The following is a 24672-nucleotide window of genomic DNA, read 5'->3' on the forward strand; positions in this document are numbered from 1 at the left end:
TATTTACATCTTGTCCTTATTTTTTATTTCTTTTACCCACACTTTTAGGTTCATTAATAATATTGTTGAAAGCAGTGTTTAAAAAAACGCCGAGTCGAACCGGACTCGTCAGGTTCGACTCGAAAATCGCCATGGACGGATCGAATCGGCGAAAAAAACGGGAATCGTCCGGTTCTAGAGAGAACCAAACGATTCTGTACAGTGACTCCGATTCACTGTACGGAATCGGCGAGTCCCCTACGGAATTTATTTATTTATTTTTTTATTATTATTTTTTATTTTTTTTGTAATCCATGATGGATTTTTTCGTAATCCATGATAGATTTTTTTGTAATACTTGATCGATTTTTTTATAATCCATGATCGAATTTTATTTTTTTTTTGTAATCCATGATCGAATTTTTTGTTTTTGTTTTTTTGTTTTGTAACCCGTGATAGAATTTTTTGTAATCCATGATCGAATTTTTTGTAATCCATGATCGAAATGTTTGTTTTTTTTTCTTGCAATCCATGATCGAATTTTTTGTCTTTTTTTTTTTTTTTGTAACCCATGATAGAATTTTTTGTAATCCATGATCGAATGTATTGTAATACATGATCGAAATGTTTGTTTTTTTTTTGTAATCCATGATCGAAATGTTTGTTTTTTTTTTTGTAATCCACGATCGAATTTTTTGTTTTTTGCTTTTTTTGTAACCCATGATAGAGTTTTTTGTAATCCATGATTGAATTTTTTGTAATCCATGATCGAATTGTTTTTTTCTTTTTTTGTAATCCACGATTGAATTTTTTTTTTTTTTTTGTTTGTTTTTTTTTGTAATCCATGATCGAATTTTATGTAATCCATGATCGAATTTTATGTAATCCATGATCGAAGTTTTTGTAATCCATGATTGAATTTTTTGAAAATTTGTGATTTTTTTTTTTTAATCCATGATCGAATTTTTTTTTGTAATCCATGATAGAATTTTTTGAAAATTTGTGATTTTTTTTTTTTAATCCATGATCGAATTTTTTTTTATAATCCATGATAGAATTTTTTGAAAATTTGTGATTTTTTTTTTTTTAATCCATGATCGATTTTTTTGAAAATTTGTTATTATTTTTTTTTAATCCATATTATTCAAAGAGAAAATGAGAGAGATGATGATTCTGAGGCCACCCTATCCCAGCCATATTATTCACGTATCGAGTCTCAACAGCAACAGTGTAAGGATGAGCACGACAGTGCAGGTGAGCATGAAGGATGGACAATCTTCGGGGATTTTAGATTTGGAACACAACAAAACACTAACACTCAGGGATTTGGGAATAGTCAGACGCCTGCTAATATCGATGATTCGTTTTTAGATCGAATCAATGAATTGTTAAACGAATTCAATCAATGGCACCAGCGTGACCAAGAAGAACAATAACGTCGTCTATCATTTTATTTTTAGATCATATGTTACTAATTTTATGCTTTATTGTAGTCCATGTATGTTGATATACTTATTCCATGATAATTATATGTTCATCCTTTTGTGTGATGTAAATTAAATGCTGAATGGCGGTTCATGCAGGGAAAGAACATATCAATATTCGCATATTCATTCAAAAACATGAAAATTCTTAATGGAGTACCCTCATTTCTTATTGAATTCCTAAAAAACAATATTTATAATGAATTTAATAATTTTTTCGGATTTTTTTTAAGCTTTATTCTGACCGATTCACCCGATTCCAAATCCGGATAGCCGATTCGCCGATCCAGATCGATTTTTTGAAAGCCCGATCCGACAAAAAACCGATCCAGGTCACCGATCCGTTTTTTAAACCATTGGTTGAAAGTATTCAAATGATCTGAAATTTTTGTCCTCTATTTCATCCTTAAGTTAAACAATTGTTTCTTTAATGGAATACGACTTGTAGGAGATTTGTTTTGGTAAACACTCACCAATTTCTCCCACAAACCATTTGCCGTTGTTTCTCCCACTAGATTAAATAAGATTTTAGTTGCTAAACACAATTGGATTGTAACCACAACCTTTCTTGTCAAAAAAAAAGAAGAGAAATTGTAACCATAGCCTTAAGTTCCATTTCCTCAATCTTCATTACTCATGGATTCCAGGCTATTTTCTCAAAATCATTTTGCCTATCAAATTTCTGTACGCCAAACAGATTACTCACCATTCTCCTCCCAAAAATATTGCACAAATATAACGCTCTGACACCAATTGTAGGGTCCTTGGTAACACCTCGCTAGCATAGCTACAAATCATAAATAATTGGATCCTGTCAAAGATCGTGCACATAGTTGACTAAACAAAAAATAGATAAATAGAACCATAAATCAAATGCAAGAAATAAAGTAAAAAAATGAATAAAAATCAAGAACAAGCCACAACAGTGGTTTTATGTAGTTCACCCTGTAAGGCTATAACCACGGGCAAAACGGCAAATGAATATTTCACTATAAAAAAAAATTTAATGAAAAATACAATATTACCTCAATGAAGTGAACTGATAGAAAATCCTCGCAAACCACTTTTTATGGAAACAACAAAAACTCACACCTTCCTTCCTCTTTCTCACTTCTACCAAAGGAAACTTACTTTTCTAGAGAGAAAAGAGAAAAACAAGAGCAAAAATAATGCCCAAATGGCCCTTTACACCTTTTACATTACTCATCTTTTAATAGTAACAAAAAAGGCCTAAAAATATATAAAAGACACATGCCCCCCAATAGGTGATTTCTATCACCATTAACACTCAATAGCTCATTTCCACCATCATTGATGAAGATGGAAGATGGACGATGGATGATTGGTCTGCTCACCCTACTTAATAGAGAATAGAATATTTTTCCTTCAAGACTTTTTATTAGTAATAGAAATACAAACATATACCAATTGAGAGAATACAAAGACAAGGAAAATTGTTTCATGTGGTGGGGACCGCATTTCTACATTTGCGATCCCCGAGGTATAAGCATTCATTTTAAGGATGGATGCAAATAGGTGGTCCATTTAAAAATAATTGAAACTAACGGTCCAAATGTTTTCTTAATAAATTTATTATTTTTAATTTTCAAAATTTATTTATTTTACATATTCATGATGCCTATATTAGGGATTACATGTTCTTAACAATTAGGTTTAAAAATCCATCTCAAAAATAGATTTTTAAGAGGTGACTTATTTCCACGTGGACTCATAGAAACCGTGTCCAAAATGATAAGAGCATAGACAAATTATTATCACACACAAAAGAAGAATAGTCTTTGCATTTATTGGTGGAAAATAAATGATAAATAGGAGTGAAAAAGGCATGTGGGTGTCCCAAGGGGCTACTCCATTGATTTCCAACGATTAGGGAGCTTAATACATGTGGGTGTGGGCTCTCCATTAATCCATTGATCTCTAAGCATAATACATGGAATTAGGGAGCTTGAATGTTCTTGTTGCATGTGGGTGTCCCAAGAGGCTACTCCATTGATCTCCAACAATTCCCCAAATGCGGTATCCTTCTTCCACCAATTTCTGCCTTTTCTCTGCCTTGTATTTCTGTGCAGACTTCCCACAATCTTCATCCCCTCTAAAACACACACAAAATAACCAAATCAGCCAACCTTTCATAGTTCAAAACATCTACTACGACACACATTCTCTCTCTCTAACATGCATATATACGCCCATAAACATAAAAATATACACACACAATCATTATTATCATTGTCAAAGTCTTTTTCCAATTAATTGGGATCGGCTACACGAATCTTGATTAACCATTCTGCTTTATTAAAGATCATACCCTCAGTGAGGTCATAAGTCCTCGTATCTTTTTTTGGGGAATGCCCTAACATAAGCAAATACAGTAAGTTTAGAATTCATGACAAATTTTGATAAAATTTTATGTTGGCTGCCTATTTAACACAACCAGCTCCTTTACCCTGACATCGGACAGGTTAAGAAAAAATTTAAGGTCATCACCTTTTTTAGACGAAAAGAACTAATTTGAGTCAACACTTCACATCATCTAGAAATCTTCTCTCTCTAACATGAACACACATAAATACACCTCCGCTCTGTGTGTGTATTTATGTGTGTATATCAAATACATTCCATTGTTCATACCTCAAGATAAGTCCGGTCCATCCAGTGTAACCGACTTCAAAGAGGTTATCGACAGTGGCATCTCTCAAATGCTCCCCACGATTAGAGATTAAGAAGATCTTAATCCCCTTCCCTTTAATCTCATTGTATAGAGACAGTGATGATGCCAAGGCTGGTGCTTTCCTCCCTCTCATCCATCCTTCAAGGCTAGTTAAGTTCAGCTTCTCTCCCCTGTGGCAACAATAACATTAATAATGATATTAATATTAATATTCATAACATTGTCATGGTTATTGCCATCTTAGTTATGTGATTATTATAATTACCGTAGATTTATACTTTAGATATTCATTAATGGTGTTATGCGTTTCCACTCTAAGTGCATCGTTTGATTCTGTAAACATTTTGGAAGTGGGACATGGAATTGCCCCGAGCAAATAGCCCGGTGGAATACCGCGCTTCCACTTTGCGGCTCCCACGGGTGACAACAAACACAGAAGTGGGAGTTATTGGAATGTTCAACTCCCACTTCTAAAAGATCCAGAAAATCAAATGCACCCTAAGTCTATAACATATAAAACTATATTGGAAAATGTTTTGGCGCCATTGAGGCTGAAGCACAAAACTCTATCTTGGAGATGGAATGAGGATCCAAAACACTTCATTTGAATTGATTTCCACCTTATAATGTTAAATTTAAAATAAAACGGTCAAGAAAAAATGTTGCAAGATATACCTTCTTCAAAATCTCTTTGTTTCTCGTGAAAGAATGTGGAGGTCTAGTGGATAGATTTGTTTTGAGTTTCACGCACTCAATCCACCCATTACTTAGAATTTCTATAATAGAAATAGTGTTGTTTGTGTAAAAAAATTAACCACTGTCCAACTCTTACGGGAAATGTTGGTGCTCATTAAAGAGCATGGCTACAGTATCTTCCCTAGTAAAGGTCATATAAAATCCATGCGTTGTACATGGGAAGTTAGGAACTTAACAAAATGCCGGAGCTTTTAACTCAGAAACAAGACTTCCTCATATGGTAGTCCTGAAGGATCAAATTGTACGTAAGGTCCTATCACTAGGATGCCTACTTCAAGGAGTTCTGTTGACCTTAAAAATGTCCTCATATCATCTTTGATGTGTACTAAGGTCAATTTGGAAAGGAAAAAAAAAAATTTTGAGCTCAAGATTCCTTTGATCTACCATTTATGAAAACAGCATGTCCTTATTCAATTTTCTAAGGGACATTGATATAAGAGTCTTGTGCTACAAATCATTTCTTTTAATTAGGGAAATTAATCAAAATAAATTGAATTGTTTAACAATTTGACTGTTTAGCATTTTTCAACTATTCCGTATTTTGAACTTAAATCAATACAAATAAAATGTCAAATAGTTGATCTCATATGTTATTTTGATAAATTTCTCTTTAATCAATAGAGAGAATTTTTGAGATTTCTAGGCCCATCAAATCCCCTTAGCCAGGTGTTTCACCCATGGTCCTGTGGGACCACCTAGCTTCTTTCATTAATATCTTTACCCCAGTGTTTAAAAAAACGCCGAGTCGAACCGGACTCGCCCGGTTCGACTCGGGAATCGCCATGGACGGATCGAATCGGCAGTGACTCGCCGATTCACTGTACGGAATCGGCGAGTCCCGTACGGAAGAACATAAATTTTTTTTTATTTTTTTATTTTTTTTGTAATCCATGATAGATTTTTTTGTAATACTTGATCGAATTTTTTGTAATCCATGATCAAATTTTTTGCGTTTTTTTTTTTTTTGTAACCCATGATAGAATTTTTTGTAATCCATGATCGAATTTTTTGTAATCCATGATCGAAATGTTTGTTTTTTTTTTGTAATCCATGATCGAAATGTTTGTTTTTTTTTTTGTAATCCATGATCGAATTTTTTGTTTTTTGTTTTTTTTATAACCCATGATAGAGTTTTTTGTAATCCATGATTAAATTTTTTGTAATCCATGATCAAATTGTTTTTTTCTTTTTTTGTAATCCACGATCGAATTTTTTGTTTTTTTTTGTTTGTTTTTTTTTTGTAATCCATGATCGAATTTTATGTAATCCATGATCGAATTTTATGTAATCCATGATCGAATTTTTTGTAATCCATGATAGAATTTTTTGTAATCCATGATCGAATTTTTTGTAATCCATGATCGAAATGTTTGTTTTTTTTTCTTGTAATCCATGATCGAATTTTTTGTTTTTTTATTTTTTTGTAACCCATGATAGAATTTTTTGTAATCCATGATTGAATTTTTTGTAATCCATGATCGAATTGTTTTTTTCCTTTTTTGTAATCCATGATCGAATTTTTTGTTTTTTTATGTTTTTTTTTTTTTTGTAATCCATGGTCGAATTTTATGTAATCCATGATCGAATTTTTTGTAATCCATGATCGAATTTTATGTAATCCATGATCGAATTTTTTGTAATCCATGATCGAATTTTTTGTAATCCATGATCGAATTTTTTGTAATCCATGATTGAATTTTTTGAAAATTTGTGATTTTTTTTTTTTAATCCATGATCGAATTTTTTTTTGTAATCCATGATAAAATTTTTTGAAAATTTGTGATTTTTTTTTTTTAATCCATGATCGAATTTTTTTTTTGTAATCCATGATAGAATTTTTTGAAAATTTGTGATTTTTTTTTTTTAATCCATGATCGATTTTTTTGAAAATTTGTTAATTTTTTTTTTAATCCATATTATTCAAAGAGAAAATAAGAGAGATGATGATTTTGAGGCCACCCTATCCGAGCCTAAATTATTCACATATCGAGTCCCAACAACAACAGTGTAGGGATGAGCACGACAGTGCAGGTGAGCATGAAGGATGGACAAGCTTCGAGGATTTTGGATTGGGAACACAACAAAACACTAATACTCAAGGATTTGGAAATGGTTAGACGCCTGCTAATATCGATGATTCGTTTTTAGATCGAATCAATGAATTGTTAAACGAATTCAATCTATGGCACCAGCGTGACCAAGAAGAACAATAACGTCGTCTATAATTTAATTTTTAGATCATATGTTACTAATTTTATGCTTTATTGTAGTCCATGTGTGTTGATATACTTATTCCATAATAATTCTATGTTTATCCTTTTGTGTGATGTAAATTAAATGCTGAATGGAGGTTCATGCAAGGAAAGAACATATCAATATTTGCATATTCATTCAAAAACATGAAAATTCTTAATGGAATACCCTTATTTCTTATTGAATTCTTAAAAAACAATATTTATAATGAATTTTAATAGTTTTTTCGGATTTTGTTTAAGCTTTATTATGATCGATTCTCGATCCGGATCGCCGATTCGCCGATCCGAATCGGTTTTTTGGGTGCCCGATCCGGATCACTGATCCGTTTTTTAAACCATTGCTTTACCGTGTTTATTAATATCAAGAGCGGGAAATCCGGCTAAGAATTCGACTTGCTTTTGTATGCGGGATACTGTGATTCAGGGTATACACACCAGCTATCTGACCGTTTGCTTATGGGGATGGACGGTGGATGGCTAGTCCGTACACCCTATACATGCAATGCGTGTGGTTCCTAATGCTTGTACAGGATTCAATTGCCCAACTGGATAGTTATAGGCCATCAATGGTCCAACTCAATTCAGGTGTCAGCCATGATTTACATTTGAATTTCCCCAAAGAGCACGTATGTTATGCTCCCTCGCGAGTATAGTTTAATTCTACTCTTCGGTCAAAAGATATATTTGGGAGCAATTTTTCACTATGAACATTTGGAAGCCAACTGAAGAATTGGTAGATGATTATTTTAAAAAAAAATAAATTTGAAATTTGAGTTTTTAAACACTTAGATCTTATTATCTAAAAATTGGATGGTTTTGATTCAATCTCGAAAAAAAAAAAAGACAAAAAAAATTCAGGCAAACAACTGGGATAAATAGGAATTTTTTTTATTGAGATTAATCTATGGGTTAAAGAGCTTATATCCCAAAATTTAAGATCCTAAAATTAATAACGGGTGGCGTTTTGACCGAGAAAATAAATGAACCTTCTACTCCTACATGAGTAGAATATCATTCGGCTTCGCAAAAGCGAGACCTAATTATCATCAGATTATCGTAGTCATTGATCTCAAACGTGAAATGCAGCGATTGAAGCCCCCAAATTTATCTGCTTGCATGCAATTATTTGGTTTATATTTTAGAAAAATTCTTTCGTTTATTCGATAAGCATTAACAGAGATTGTCATTTAAATGCTAGCTAGAGAGAGAAAATCAAAAGATAAGGAGAGGTGGGGTAGGGACAGAGAAAGAATGAAAAGATAGAGTGATTGTTTCTTAAAAAAAAAAAATTTATTAAATAAATAAATAAATAAAATAAAATAAAATAAAATAAAAAAAAGAGAGATAAGTCGTGACAATCAAAAGATATATGGAGAGAGAATCATAAAAAGGGGAGTGATTGCACTTTTTTGTTTTAGGAAAAGTTATATTGTTATCATAGCAACACGGATCGTATTATGTAAGATCTCAAAGAATACCATTAAATTTGGTACATATCTTTAAAAAAATTATCACATGGATATGAGACTTGATTTTTCTATATATCTGTACTAAATTTAATGGTAATCTTTCAAAGTCCTACACACATGAGTGTGGGAGGGTCTCACAAAGTCATTTCCCTATTTTTTTCCACTTTTTATAAGATCAGCCCATGCCTGCACAATGAGCTACCCACTCCTAAAACAAATTAAAATTCAAGACAACTAATTGTCACAATCGATGTTTCAAAAACTGGGTAGGCAGGGTAGATAGTTAACTCCACATATTCCTGTCAAATTGCTAGATCAGAGATCCAGTTCGAACGAGTGATCTAAGTATTTTAAAATAAAAAACAAAATAAAATATAAAATTTATGCATTGGCCATGTGCGTTTCATATACTGTATCTACATTTTTTTTTTAGACATATATCTACATATATCTACATAAAATTTATGCATTGGCCATGTGCGTTTCATATACTATATCTATATCCTGAGACGCACACAAATATATGCAAACATATCTACATTTTTTATCGTGTGTATCGCGCTCCTGTGGGAGTATGGTATACATTTGCTCCCTAGATTAATGAACCTATTCAAGAGGATTTTATAGATACAAACTTTTAAAATCCACTCTAGAATCACTATATGAGAATTTCCGAAAAAAAAAATGATGGTTTGTGTTCTTTTTTAGGACATTATCACTTTTCCCTTTTCTGGTTAATTTGCTCGCTAATTGGAAGAGCTTACAACTTCAAATTTTGGGTCCTAAGAATTCTTGGCGATTGGGTTTAACCCAAAGGTGAATGTTCTATATGCTTTCACGAGAACATATTAACTTCTAGCATTTAAGATATGGGAAAGGTTTCTATATTTCCCCCGGTAGATCTATGCTTTCCTTATCATCCAGCCATCCAATTTTGATCAAGAGAGCCACTTGCCGTTTGATCTTAGATCTGACGTCTCAAAGTATTTTATTTTTAGTTTTCGTTTATACAAATTGTGTGAATATGAAATTTGGTACGTGTCATATTCTCTTTGGGGCGCACCTATAAAAAATATTAAAAATAAGTTTTCGATAAAATATAATGACCAAAATACCTTTTGAATCTTTTAAAGGTATTTTGGTAATTTATTTTATTGAAAATATTGTTTTCATATTTTTATCTAGTGCGAGTTTAATAGAGGATTGGATATACAAAATTTGGTATTAAAATAGTTTGTAAAAAAAAATTAAAAATAAAATAATGTAGAGACGCGACATTGTGATTGGGGCAATCTTAACCCCCCATTCAGAATAGACGGCTGGATAAGGGAAAGTATATAAGTTTTATGTTGTAGGGAAACATAGAAAGCTTGCCCATAATATATGTGTATATAATTTTTTATTTTTTTTTGCTTAGTTTCTTTTAGGGATATTTTTGGTTAAATACATCATACATATACATATGGTAAACTGGCACATAGATACATAATTAAATAACTAAAAACATCAACAAAAGGAAAACCCCTAAAATGTCTTTAGGTGAAATGCCTCGTTACGGCTCTTGTAGAGCTGTTGTAGCACCACAACAGACCTAAAAGAGCCGTTGCGGTCGATTTCACCCATTAGCACTGCATAGTGACTTCCTTAGGAAAATATGCAGATAAATACACCCATAGATATTGAAATACATAAAAGGGAAGGGAAAGCAAATTTACCCATATTGGTGTTTCTTGTAGTAAGGGATGTTGGACAAGAGTGTATCATCCACATCAAAGATCCATGCATCCTTCCCATCTCCTGTCAAACCGAACTCTTGACTAAGATAGAGAGTGCATTGTTCTAAGGCCCTCTCAGAGTCCACCTTATATTGTGTGGAAGTCATGTATTTACCAATGTATTCCACACACTCATGAGGCACAACCTCAAAGTCCCTGAGGTTGTGAACCTCAACATTCACTCTCCAGCTCTCACAGTAGTTCTTGAGGCTGATCTTAAGCCCTTTGCCATCTCCCTTATGGTGCAATATGTTCCAGTCAGAAGCACACACCCCATCAAGAACCAGGCTCACCAGGCCCAGCACAAGTGCCAAATGCATCCTCATGTCCTCACTTCCTCAGTGGATCAGAGAGAGAAGAGGTTTTCTCAAGGGATTTGGGGTTGTGGGCTATTTGTCTATATTGGGTTTGAAGAGGTACTGTGTTTTTTTTTTGTTTTCCTTTTTTGGTAGAGAGGGTTAGGTTTGAGGGTGGAGACCAGAGAGAGAGAGAAAAAGAAAAGGGAGAGAGGAAGAGAGGGAGAGAGGGGTGGCTACCTTAGAGGCTTGGATCCAATATGAATGTAGAGTTGGGGGGAGGGACAGAGAGATGTGGGTCACAATGATCAGTAGGACTAGAGAGAGAAAACATGGGGTGGGGCAGGTTGGCCCCTTGTATGAAATGGGGTCACATGGGTGTACAGCTTTTGATCCCTTGTGCTGAGTAGTGGGTACAGCTCTTTACCAAGCTGGATACACAATGGGGTATTTTAATGTTTAATAAATGGTAGTGGTGGGTGCCATGAATTTTTCTTCAAAAAGGAAATTATAATGTGATATGATTCTTTTGTAGTCTTTGCATGCCACAGAATAACCCAAATAATAATTTTTTTAAAAAAAAAGAGAGTTTGAATGGGAGATGTGGCCAAGGGGGTTCAATAATGAAGGACTTAATACATTCACAACGCCTCAGATTGAAAGGGTGTGCTAAATTGGTATATGCACATTTCTTCAATACTATTGAAATCCAAGTTCAAAACCAAAATCACTTCTACATTCCCATTTAATGAAGGGCGCAGTTTCCATACGGACGCCTCCGTAGCTGTAGAATGTTATTAGGATTATCTCAAAATCTATTTTTATATCTAATTATAAAATTTTAAATTTAAAAAATAGTTCAAATCAAATAGATCTAAAAATATATGAAAATCTTGAAAATTGACAGCGTAGATAATATGTTGTAAAATGCATTATTATTGAGACTTAAAATCTTTTTATTTTTCATAGTCATACATCCGAGATGATTAATCAAAAGGTTTTTCAACATTAAAACTACTTTTTCCAATGGATTTTTTAGGGGCTTCCGTAGTTCTACATTATAAGGTAGCATCCTTATATAAACTTTTTCCTTTAATAAATCCAACGGGGCCGCGCTGTGAAGAGAACGGCAAAACGAGGTTGCTTGCTCTCAAGTCTCAGCCTCCTAATGAGGTTTGCTTGCACTCAGTCTCAGTCTCCCTATCAAAACGTTACCACAACGCAAGGCCGATATGTTTTGTAGCAGTCAACAAGGATTAGTTCGATCCATTAGGTTCTTCGATTTGTTCTTCCCATTTAATAATGAGGATGATGATAAGACTCAAAAGGGTATTATTATTTTTTATATTGATAATAATGACATTAATTTTAAAGTAAGGACATTGATCAGGTAGGAAGTTCCTCGTGTTCGGTTATATGAGAGTTTCCAATTGGATTAGAGATCTAACGGATAGTAGGAAGGTGGCTACTCCACTGCCACATAACCACCACCCCGCTACTAGTAACGACCTTTCTGTCACCCATTAAATCCATAGGAAAAATAAACAATAAGGCCATTCACTTTTTTTTACTAGGAGACCATAATTATGCTTAGCTGTAAGATATGAAATCGAATGGCTGCAAGTATTCTATTGACTTGTTCAGAGTCCAAAGAAATTTTTCTCAAAATTATGATGATCCCAATGCTATCACATTTCACATCTGATAGCTAAGAGTGTTGCGACCTCCTTGTAACAATTGTAGATGGTCTTATAGCATACAATCCCAAATGTATAATCCAATGGTTGGTAAGAATTCTCACACAACATTAATAAATGGGACCTCCTTTACTGTCATTCCCCTCCTCTTCCTTCTCCTATTAACAATAGCAATAACTAATAACAATAATAATAATAATACATAATAATACATAATACATAATAAATAAATTATAACAACAATAGTGATGACAAGCATAAGGCTCATAACCATACCATGGGATTATTAATATGAACAATTACAACATTGGATTCAAGTCCAAAACCAATAACACTTTTCCGGTTCACCTAACTTGCCCAACAATGGTAATTATGGTGATGGCATTGAGAGTAGCAATAAAAGCCGGGATGTGCAGCTGAAATACTGGAAAAGAAGGGTTTATTGAACATAAGTGATGAAACTTCACCATGACAACAAACCATCATCAAAGTTCCTAGAATAGCTAGAAGGATCATAACTGAATTTCACCTTGTTCTTCCTCATTCCCATGCCTTGCCTCCAACTTGCTTTGACCCTCCAAAGCAAATGCCTCCATCGCACCACACGATTACCCCACACAGTCATGGGTCTTTGTCGCTGAAGGCTGATCACTGTAACTCCTCTTCCATTGTCAATCCCTCTTTTCTTACAGCAAATGAATGACCTTGCGATTCTCTCCAAAATCGCCATTCTTAGATTGGCTTGCATCTATACTTTGCAGACAGAGCATAGGAAGATGGGGGGGCATATATTGATGAATGTGATCGAATGCCCTCTTCTTCTTCTTTTCCTCTTTATAGAAGTGAAACCAAACCAATCAATCTTAACCCAACCTGCAAAAGAACCAACCACTTGCTACAAGTGAAACTGAGAACCCACCACTTGCTATAAGTGAAACACAGTTAACCCCCCTCTCTCTCTCAATGGAGTCCAAATGGGATAAGGTAGAATTCTATCGCTAAAGTTGCTGCACTCAAAGTGGAAGGGCATCTTCAACACCTTGAAACAAGTGGATAGAGGTGTCATGTAAAGTAGTTCGACACTCATGCAACGAACTACCTTTAGGAATACATCCCTGTTCAACTCTAGACCTTTTTTAGCATATGACCGCAAAAGCCCCAATCTTTTGCCATAGGACACAATAAATCAGAGGTTTTATGAAATACTGAAGCACCATTGCAGTCACCTTGATGCACACAACATTCAGCAAATAACTAAGCTCTTAGTTTCTTAAAATAAGAAAACCAATACTATTTGCAAAAATGAACTAATACAAGTAAAACTACTTTTATGCCCCGGTAGTCAATTAAGTTTTACTTATTTTGTGGAAACAATAGGAGACTTCTAATACATGTTTAAATCTAAATAAAGAACAGAGGAGATGGTGCTTACTTGTGCAAAACATGGGGTACTGTAGGAAATAAGAAAAAAGATGAGGGTATGATGGTCAATTATAAAAAGGAAAGGGTGGGTATATTGGTCATCCCCCATAAACCTAAAGGTTAAACCCACTTTGCCCTTTTTATCCCATAGGACCAGACACATGGGATATGACCCACCACCATTCCCCTTTCTTGAAAATCTTAAGACTTCCTGATAAAAAGCATGTCTAAAGGAAAAGATGGGTATCTCACTTTAAATCCTTGCGACAGGGAAAGGTATATGATTAGACTTAATTAGTTGAATTAAAAAGAGATCAATGGACCCCAATTTGCCAAAACGAAAAATAAATAAACAACGAGACAAAAGGTTTACCTCACAAATTTGGCATCTTATCAGCTCAGATCTTTCATTTCCAAAATCAAATCCTCATTGACTGCCACTAACAAAACCCGTGATCACAAAATAACAAAGTTCATAATTCATCTCTTCTTAATCATTAGGTCCTATGACTGGGGATATGGAGAATCAAAGCCATGTGTGCGCATACATGGGGGTGTGTGTAGAAAGAGAGAGAGAAAGAGAGAGAGAGAGAAATAAAGAAACAGAGAAAATTTAGAGATCTACTTCTCCTTAAGTGGTTTTGACCTTTTTGTGGCGTATTTGACCTGTATATTGTTGCTTTTAATCTACCCATACAAGACTGGGCTATCCCAACTTCAAATATAAACACCTTTTGAGGACAGAAGCTAACCGACCAACTAATCCTTTTACAGGACCCCTCAAACTTAAGGGAAAATACTTTCCTTATTCTCCTCAATATTGACCAAAGAGTGCAGCAGAAGCCAGAATCATGTTGCTATTATCGAATCTTGACCCAATCTCGAAGGTTGATATGGAAAATATAGAGATACCAAATCCTTTCTGCAATTTCACCTGCATTTATCACAAGAAATGCATGTTATGTAACCATCCTCCAAAAAGGAAGAAGAGCATATGTGAAATGAGTGATTCTATTTCCCAAAGAAATAATGCAGATTGTAAAATGTTCATCATGGTATTCTTCTTTTATTTTTTATTTTTTTTCCCTGAAAGATACAAAAACTTACAAGTTGTGTGTTCCTTTCCAACTGGATGGCAATCGCATCTTCTGAGAGATTATGAAAAAAATGAAGTCAGTCATAAGTATTGAAACCTTGTTCAACAAATATTGGACTCCCAAAGAAATCTTCTGAGAGGTTATTAAAAAAATGAAATCAGTCATAAGTATTGAAACCTTGTTCAAAAAATATTGGACTCCCAAAGAAATAAGAGGCCTCAATAACCTGATTGATGGAGAATCTTTATTGATCTGCCTTTCTATTTCACCCACATAAAGATTGAATAACTCTGACCTATAATGCCAACCATAAAGACAAGAAGAATGACAATTATATTCTTTTTTAAAGTAACTACAAATCCGTCTTGTTAAATATTTAAATATTAAGTTTGACAACTAAAATTAAAATGCATATTACAAGCATAGACCCACAAATTTAACATAATATCCTCCTTTCTCTCCCATTACCAAAATAATTTTTAAACTGCAAATGCCATTTCCATGTAATGAACAGGTCCTCTCTTGCAGCGCCATCCCTCCCTCTGTATGTGCCGGCCTACCATAATTGTGTTGACCCTCTCTCTCTGCGCAAGCCATAATCATGTTGAAACACCCCCCACGCCACACCCCCCCCCCCCCCCCCCCCCTCCCGCCCCCCGCCCCCCGCCCCTCCCACCCCGCGCTTCTCTGTCTCTCTCTCTCCCCTAATACCTTTCCTCTTTCCCAGAATATTTCTCTCTTCCTCATTTTCTTATTTGCTACATTTTCAGTTTTTAGATTAAGCTATTTTGTATTTCTAAATCATGCCTTACATTACTTGGTGAAACCAATGACCATGTCAATCAACCTTGCAATATCAAGGTTGAGTTTCAAGTCTGCAAACAACAAATCCGGCAATAGAAAAAAAGAAAGATTTCACACAGTGGGTACCATCAGATACATTAGAGAACAGTGGTGGGATCCCTGCAATAGGAACCTCAAACTCCACTTGCTGGAAACAACTAGGCAATCCCTCAGTGTTCAGCTGGCATGGACTCTTACTGTGATGATTAGGCATATTGTCATGATCAACACGATCCTTTGGTTTCTCAATATGCATATACCTATCACAAGGAGACTTTGGTTTTGCAGGAGACCTCTTATCCAATGGGGGGGAACCATCATCGTAAGGTTCCCTTGCGTTAGACGCATCAGGTAAGGGTTCAATGCCTGGTTCAATCTTAGGCATTTTTAAGCACCTTTTGGTGCTAGGAACTGCCTCATTTGCTGCCTTTTCTTGCCCCAAATTAGTACACGGCAAATCAGGCTCCTCAGATTTTATTAGTTTCCATGTCCTCACCACTTGCAGGGCAAGCAGATGGTACACGTTTAGGTTCTTTTGAAGAGCTTTCACCAACTCCAAAACCAGAATGAGTTGTGCATGCTGCCGGAGGCTTTTCTAATCTCAAGGGTGAAGCAACAGGCTCTTCAGTTCTCAGGAATGGTGAAGATGGCTCTTCTATCCTCAAGCGAGAACGTGTACGTGGTGTAGGCATTGTCTCATCTCTCTCAATTTCCTTGTTCCTATCATCTTCTCTCTGATCAAAGGATAAATACCAAAACACATAAATAAAAGGAAACAGAGATAAAAGAGTTCTCAAGATAAAAAGTGAAGCAAACAGTCGTAAGGCAAGGATGGCTGACATACATCAATTTTCTCAGCTTTCCTCTTTCTTTCTTGCTTCTGCTTAAAAAAATCAGCAAGTTAATAAAGAAACATATCACTATTGATTGGTCATTCCAAAAATTCTTTATCCCAAATGTCATTTTTGTGATCAAATGGGAATCAACCAAAGAAAAAATGGAAGTCAGACTGGAAAAGTAATTAAGAATGTTAATTGAATTTGCACCTTGGTCTCCTGTGCTACAAAGATAGCATCTGCAAGAACTCTATAATTTTCTTCTTTCATAAGCACCCAATTATCATCATAAAACTTCAAGAGATTTTTAAGGACAGGTGTTACAGCTTTGGGAGGAATGCCAATGTTTCCCATTGCTTCCAAAGCCATATGAAATTTCACTGGAACCATAATTGAATCTCTGGACCGTCCTAGAAAGGCCACAAAACACCCTTCCTTTCCCTTCAGCTAATATCAAACAAATCATTTTAAGAATCAGTAGAACAATTATAAAACATGACTCTATAAGGCTGACAATCAAACAATTCATTCTAAGAATCAGTAGAAAAAAAATAAAACATGACTCTATAAGGCTGACAAATAGGGGTTGAATGTAAGTAAGGACAGGAGACAATTCCTCCCTCTACATATACAAAACACGTGAATGCACATAGGTTACTAAACATTAAAAATTTACAAAAAAGATCAAATTCCCTATAGCAAGAAGTCGTATACATAGATTATAAACCAAGTGGTAATGTGTAACAAGAAAAAATATGATAACAATATCAAACCCCAATGGAAACTGAGTATAAAAACATGAAATGCCAAAGACACCCTTGCTTAGACACCATCAAATTAAGCACCATGCAAGCTGGTTTGAAATTTTACAATCTAAATTCAAATGCAGAACAAAAATTTAGTAAAAGTTCAGTACGTCAGCAACACACTTCAGATCCAATAAATGAAGAAGATAACTTTGTAACAAGACAATGAAGCAAATGCTTGCCTGCAGGATATACAAAATTGATAAATACTTGGACTACCAAATTGAGATTACATAAAGGAAGGTAAGGACTCTTGAATCCAATACCATATGGCAACTATTAGTGGTACTTGGGAGCTTATAAGTTCAGAAGCAGTTCAATTACATAAAGATATCAAAGAATTTCACAAAATAGAAGCTATAATTCATCGACATCATCATCATCATCCGAGCCTTATCCCAACTATTTGGAGTTAGCAAATTCATAGATACAATTCGTGCACACATTAGAAATGTGAAATAACTGCACATAAGAAATGTGAAACAAATCACTGTAAAAGAAAGAATAAGATCATGAATTTTATAGTTAAAGAGGAGCCAAATAAAAATAAGCTATAAATATCATGGAATGCATCACATTACTTGAGATGTGATTCTCATGCATCTTGATCTAATGAGTTATAATCCGCCTTTCTGAATCAAATGTAGCTTAATGAAATAAATTGAAAACAAAACAATTTGAACACACTGCACATTATAAAACCATAATTTCCAGTAGAGGCACCCACCAAAAGATGGAACCTTAACTATTACGGGAAAGTCGGCCTAAAAATCCAGGTCTTTAATATATATATATATATATATATATATATATATATATATATATATATATATGAAGCCACTACGTAACGCCTATGGGCGAATCTCTGGGACGATAGATTCACCATCAAATTAAGCACCATGCAAGCTGGTTTGAAATTTTACAATCTAAATTCAAATGCAGAACATAAATTTAATAAAAGTTCAGTATGTCAGCAACACACTTCAAATTCGATAAATGAAGAAGAAAACTTCGTAACAAGACAATGAAGCAAAGGCTTGCCTGCAAGATATACAAAATTGATAAACACTTCAAATCCGATAAATGAATGTTTCTTTTCAAATTCGAGTTGTACATTTTATATGTACATGTTATTAAAGGAGAAGCACAGAATGAGACCATTTACCTTTTGTACAAGGTAGTCACAATTAATCTTGACCATTGACCAAAGAGTGCAGCACAAGCCAGAATCATGTTGCTATTATCGAATGTTGACCCAATCTCGAAGGTTGATATGGAAAATATAGAGATACCAAATCCTTTCTGCAATTTCACCTGCATTTATCACAAGAAATGCATGTTATGTAAGCATCCTCCAAAAAATGAAAGAAGAGCATATGTGAAATGAGTGATCCTCTTTCCAAAAGAAATAATGCAGATTGTAAAATGTTCATCATGGTATTCTTCTTTTATTTTTTATTTTTTTTTGCTGAAAGATACAAAAACTTACAAGTTGTGTGTTCCTTTCCAACTGGATGGCAATCGCATCTTCTGAGAGATTATGAAAAAAATGAAATGAGTCATAAGTATTGAAACCTTGTTCAACAAATATTGGACTCCCAAAGAAATCTTCTGAGATGATTATGAAAAAAATGAACTCAGTCATAAGTATTGAAACCTTGTTCAACAAATATTGGACTCCCAAAGAAATAAGAGGCCTCAAAAGGAGGCATATTAATAACCTGATTGATGGTGAATCTTTATTGATCTGCCTTTCTATTTCACCCACATAAAGATTGAATAACTCTGACCTATAATGCCAACCATAAAGACAAGAAGAATGACAATTATATTCTTTTTTAAAGTAACTACAAATCCGTCTTGTTAAATGTTTAAATATTAAGTTTGACAACTAAAATTAAAATGCATATCACAAGCATAGACCCACAAATTTAACATAATATCCTCCTTTCTCTCCCATTACCAAAATAATTTTTAAACTGCAAATGCCATTTCAATGTAATGAACAGGTCTCTCTCTCTCTCTCTCTCCCCTAATACCTTTCCTCTTTCCCAGAATATTCCTCTCTGCCTCATTTTCTTATTTGCTACATTTTCAGTTTTTAGATTAAGCTATTTTGTATTTCTAAATCATGCCTTACATTACTTGGTGAAACCAATGACCATGTCAATCAACCTTGCAATATCAAGGTTGAGTTTCAAGTCTGCAAACAACAAATCCGGCAATAGAACAAAAGAAAGATTTCACACATACTACCAGAAGAGGAAAATAAAGACTAACCATAAAGGAATTGCAGCTGCTGGAAGGATTGGGGGTATTCTCCATAAAAGACAAGGCCAAGAGTTCAAGAAAAGTGATAAGTAGTCAAGAACATCGTTTTCCTGATTCATGAATAGCAACAATCAGAAAATCGTAAGACTCAAACAAAATTAATTCCTTAATTTACAAGGAAGATACACAAAAAAACAGGGTACGATACATAATAAAGTCCTATAATGATGACGAATATTGGTTAACTTGATTGCTTGTTCATATACGATGAATAATAGAATCAAAGCTACCATTATACAGGTTTCTCAAATGGTAATCTGTTAGGTGCAAGAAAAAATCAGACCAGTCAATCAACTATGACAGAAACCAGTGGCAGATAGCACAGGTTGCAGGACTTGGATGACTTCTTTCAAATAAGAGAGAGAGAGAGAGAGAGAGAGAGAGAGAGAGAGAGAGAGAGAAGCTGCAAGTATCATGATGTAAGCATTGCATCAGGAAAACCTTTTAAAGCGAGAATTTAAATTTTTTTGTTTTGGACAATCAGCGTTACAATTCAAACTTGGGATGCAGTGTTACAATCATCAACACCTTACGCTTTGAAAAGAAGATTAAAATAGGAAAAACTAGGAAGTAAGAAAATCCAGTTGACAATTCCAAAAGGCCAAACCAGTACCTTGGAATTCGCTGTTTTCACTTTAGAAGTCGAAGACTGATATTTGTCTCCACATGCATGTAAATTAAGCACCTCAAAGTACATTTTTGAGATAGAAATACCATCTAAGGGAAGTGACATGGATTGCTCAATTAAGGAACTCCATTTGTCTGCAACTAAGCCCAATAAAGAAAGTTCCTGTTGTAACTTGTGTTGTATTACTACCAACTCTGCAATATACATAAATAAAAACTACTTCCCCAATCAAAACAAAAATGAGAGATATGTAATGAATCCACTAAAATAATATGAAACCAAGTAAGGTGAATTGGAAGTGAAGATATTGGTTATCATAAAAAGCAATGATCCATCATGAAAGAAAACTAAGCAATAAGAGTAGACCTTATCCTAAAAATGTGGAAGCATTCATATAACATGTTCATAATCAACTAATAGGCCCCAATTTAAATTCATCAACATCTGGATGAAGTGACAAAAATAAACAAAAAAATAGATTTGTTCAAGATATCCTCATCAGGGACATGTAAGTATTTGGAGGTTCTGTCAAGCTTATCTCTAGATTCTTTTTACTTGTGCCTCAGCATCGCATACTAGCTATTTACTAAATTTCCTACAAAATCATGAATATATAAAAACCTAAGCCATCATCAATTCAGCAAAACACAAGAAATTACAATAGGTGTCTTTTAACTCTCTGAAATGTTTGACCTAACAAAAAAATTTGAAAATTCATACGCCATATTAATGGTAAATGTTTTTTTTTTTTGATGAAGAGATATTAATGGTAAATGTTGAGAGGCAACATGTGTTTTATCTCAGAGATAAACAGGATTTTAGAATCTAAATGTGAATTTTTTGCTCAAAGAACAGTAGGGATGTTGATATATTAATGATGCAAACTTACAAGTATGTTCTTCAAATTCTCATCATAGGCTTCTGAAAAACCTTTCAAAGAATCCAACACTTTAGACCACTGCACCTTAGGTGCACAGAATATCATGCTCGATCCAGAGACCAAGTTAAGAGTCCTCTTGTCCAGCAAATATGCCAGGCCTGATGATTTCCACTGGTTTCTTACACTACCTGTCAAAGTACCTTCAATCCATGCCAAAATAAAGAAAAGAAACACACATTATGGAACTTCAAATGGCACTAAGCCAAATTCATTAAAATCACAAGAATTATTTTCTTCTTTAGTCAAAAGTATTAGAAAGTGTTGGGAACAGTACGGTTCATGAAACAACAAGAAACTTTCTAGTCAACTAACAGACAAGGTGAAGAAGTGAAGAAAACCAATAGAATACAATTGTCAATAAGAAAGAACATAAACCTTCTTTTATTCGATCGCTTCCATCAGACACCCATATGCTGCTAGCATCATAAATCACAGTCTTCTTTTTAACACTTTCTGAGAGAAGACCCAAGGCCACCTCAATTGAGGACACGCATGAAACTGCAGCATGCTTTTTCAATACTTCTTCAATAACAATCTTGCAATTATCAGCAGATGGTTTTCCATTCGCATCAGTGCTAAAAACATCACTGGGCAATTCAGGAGTTAGACCACTGATATTGAGAATTCCAGCATTTCTCCCCTTGCTATCTTCCATAGCCTGGCAATCAGAAGAAACCCCATGTGATAGAAATGGATTTTGGGATTCTTTATTTGGAATCTTGGATGATTTTGACACCATCAACAAGTCAATAAATGCATTCAGGGGGTCGCCTTCTGTTTTAGTTTTGATATCTTCAAGATCCATCTCAACTGTTGCAATTAGAAGGGCAGTCAGCTGTTCGTCCCTCAAAGGAAGGGTGTGTAATAGATGTCGTAGAACTAGTTCCCTTGCTCTTAAAAGAGCGGAAGATGATAAATGCATGAGGGCCTGAAAGGCAAAGTATCAAAAAATATGATAAGAGTAAATCCCTCGGGAGATAAGAGGTTTAATATGTCATATAATATGTTCATATAGCTGCATATATAGAAATGACAATGAGGTTTCACAATCTTTTCCACGAAATCATTTAGTGTTTACTACCTGGGGGAAGAAAGGATTAGAAGTCAGTTCAGATAAAGCCAAATCAAGTTCCTTCATTGATTCTGTATAGTCACCTGAATCAGGTATCTTTTTCAAAACCTACAAATATGCCAAATGACAATCAGAATTGTAAACTACCTATTACAGCAACCACCAACAAATGAAAAAACCAAAACAAGTAAAGAACAAATTTACACTTCATATAAATGCATGAGATGCGAAATAGGAAGCCTGAACTAGAAAGCAGATCATGAACCACATAACTATGATTAGAATAATAATATGTGGACGTTAACCCTACATTGAATTATCAAAAATATATATTCAAATACAATCACCACTCCTATCAGCTTACCCATTGAGAATGTACTCTATAATCCAATGGAATATAAGAAACCAATAGAACTTTGGGGTCATCACCATTGATAAAATGATGAATCATGAAGAAGGGACAACTCCCTTCCAAAAAATTCCTCCAGATTGTTTTCATTTATAGAGGTAAGTTATATGATTTCATCCTCTCTTAAAACACCCTCTCATGAATAGAGGTATTTTACAACAAATCTTAGGGTAGAAAAATAACTAACATGGGGTTAGTATCAACTATTGGAGAATGTAAACTATTAAGATTAGCAAAATCCATATTTAGTGTCACCATTGTCATGATAAGAATGGATACATTGAGATTCTAATGCCAATTTAGCAGAGATGGGTAACAAATAAACCTTGAGAACACTATCATGGGAGTTAAACACCACATATCAACATTTCAAACGTCATATTATCTTAAATAGATCTCCCAAACATTTAAAACAACTATAAGAATAGAAGAGAATACAATGAGGATGATAATTATTCTAGGTTGTAAATTTGCTTGAATGGCAAGGAACTCAGCTCAATAATACGTAAAAGAATCAAAACCAAGTTAAATAAAAGGAGATATCAATGGGAAACCAGGAGAACGAACCTACATTTTCAAAGAAGAGACCCCATTGCAAGGCTTTCTTGATATTCTCTGCGTCCCAATGAGCATGAAGACCAGAGGATTGGTACCCGGAAGCCAGAATCACAATATCTATAAACCCTTTAACCAAATTCATGAGCTCTTCTAGAGAGATTTCAGGATGGGTCCAACCCATTGCCTAAAAAATTAAACTAGAACGAAGAAAACCCTAAAAAGGGCCAATATATTCAATAAACCATTACAACCAATTTTAATATAAGAGCCCAAAATGTGATGGGTTTGTTAATGAAAGACATTCGTGCAATGCATATGAAGAAATGCTGAAGAACTCTCGATCAGGACATATATTTTGGAAACCTGTCTCTCTCTCTCTAGCAATTAAGTCAACAGGTTCAATGGCTCTTTCTCTCTATACGCTTTAGAGTTGCAATTGAATCCACAGGGGCTCTGTATCTATCAAATTTGAATAACAATTGTTTCATGCGGGGCTGGACCGCATTTGTACAATATGCGGTCCAAATGCATAAAGCATCCATCTTGAATATGGATGCAAATAGGTGGTCCATTTAAAAATAATTGAAATGGTCTAAATGTTTTTTTATTTAAATTATTATTTCAATTTTCAAGATTTGTTTATTTTTTCATACTCATGATCTCCATGTTAAATATTATATATTCTTTGAAAGTTAGGATCAAATTTTAATTTCAAAAATAAATTTATTAAGGGGCATGCATTTCTACATGTGAGGGCTCGGCCGCATGTTAGCCGCGTCCAATTTTAATAGAGAAATGTTTAGATAGTGCTGCAGCCTAGTCCGAATGAGTAAAGCCTCATCCCAAAACTTAAAAATAAACACCTTTGAAACTATTATGGTAAGATTTGAAGCTTTTAAAATAGTGTATATTGTAATACATTTATCTAGGGGATTGTATACAATGAGACCATATAAGATGGTCACAATTACTTACAATGTGAAATCTCATAGCTTGGGTGTATCATAAATTTCGAGAAATTTTCTATTAAACTTTGAGTTTGGTCAACGAAATAAATGCAACCACCCAATTTCACATCCAAGTGTCAAGATTAATTGTAACCGCCTTGTAGCAAAGGTAAATGGTCTCATTAAATACTTTCCCTCTATCTAGACTATCAATTTTCAAGTGTAAACAAATATGCAAAATCTATAATATATTCTAAGCTATAAATTTCATAATCGTTGATGAAAATTGATTTTAGAGCATTCATATATATTTCCTAATTCCAAAGTATTTTTTAGAACTTTTTTTCATAAAGCCTATGCCCTATAGAAACTTCATTCAT

General features: G+C 34.3%; 2 protein-coding genes and 1 long non-coding RNA gene across 15 annotated transcripts; 1 reads left to right on the forward strand and 2 right to left on the reverse strand.

Annotated features, from left to right (window-relative positions):
- Positions 1-3235: 3235 nt before the first annotated feature.
- LOC18447333 (acid phosphatase 1) lies at positions 3236-11215 on the reverse strand. The gene is made up of 3 exons (XM_006857432.4): positions 10351-11215; positions 4116-4325; positions 3236-3576 (listed from the first exon to the last, which is right to left on the reverse strand). The coding sequence occupies exons 1-3, from the start codon at positions 10734-10736 to the stop codon at positions 3402-3404; spliced, it is 771 nt and encodes a 256-aa protein (XP_006857494.1). The 5' UTR covers positions 10737-11215; the 3' UTR covers positions 3236-3401.
- A 1448-nt stretch (positions 11216-12663) lies between these two features.
- LOC18447335 (uncharacterized) lies at positions 12664-23813 on the reverse strand. Of its 13 annotated transcripts, none has more exons than XM_088871169.1 (16): positions 23359-23813; positions 22388-22486; positions 21682-22234; positions 21256-21446; positions 20352-20528; positions 19688-19788; positions 19129-19197; positions 18897-18937; positions 18573-18721; positions 16812-17048; positions 16610-16645; positions 15853-16499; positions 15149-15217; positions 14933-14973; positions 14199-14759; positions 12664-13276 (listed from the first exon to the last, which is right to left on the reverse strand). In XM_088871169.1, the coding sequence occupies exons 1-9, from the start codon at positions 23524-23526 to the stop codon at positions 18648-18650; spliced, it is 1473 nt and encodes a 490-aa protein (XP_088727295.1). In that variant the 5' UTR covers positions 23527-23813; the 3' UTR covers positions 12664-13276; positions 14199-14759; positions 14933-14973; positions 15149-15217; positions 15853-16499; positions 16610-16645; positions 16812-17048; positions 18573-18647. The 13 variants fall into 13 exon arrangements, with proteins under 13 accessions (XP_088727295.1, XP_088727297.1, XP_088727303.1 ...); XM_088871171.1 differs by having other exon boundaries at positions 15100-15217; XM_088871177.1 differs by having other exon boundaries at positions 20352-20560.
- On the forward strand, positions 15724-17158 carry LOC148781211 (uncharacterized). The gene is made up of 2 exons (XR_016058849.1): positions 15724-16116; positions 16271-17158. It is a non-coding gene; the product is annotated as an uncharacterized LOC148781211 (long non-coding RNA).
- Positions 23814-24672: the final 859 nt, after the last annotated feature.

The sequence above is a fragment of the Amborella trichopoda genome, chromosome 7 (assembly GCF_054954075.1).
Source record: "Amborella trichopoda isolate Santa Cruz 75 chromosome 7, AtrichopodaSantaCruz75HAP2 v2.0, whole genome shotgun sequence".
Lineage (NCBI taxonomy): Eukaryota > Viridiplantae > Streptophyta > Magnoliopsida > Amborellales > Amborellaceae > Amborella > Amborella trichopoda.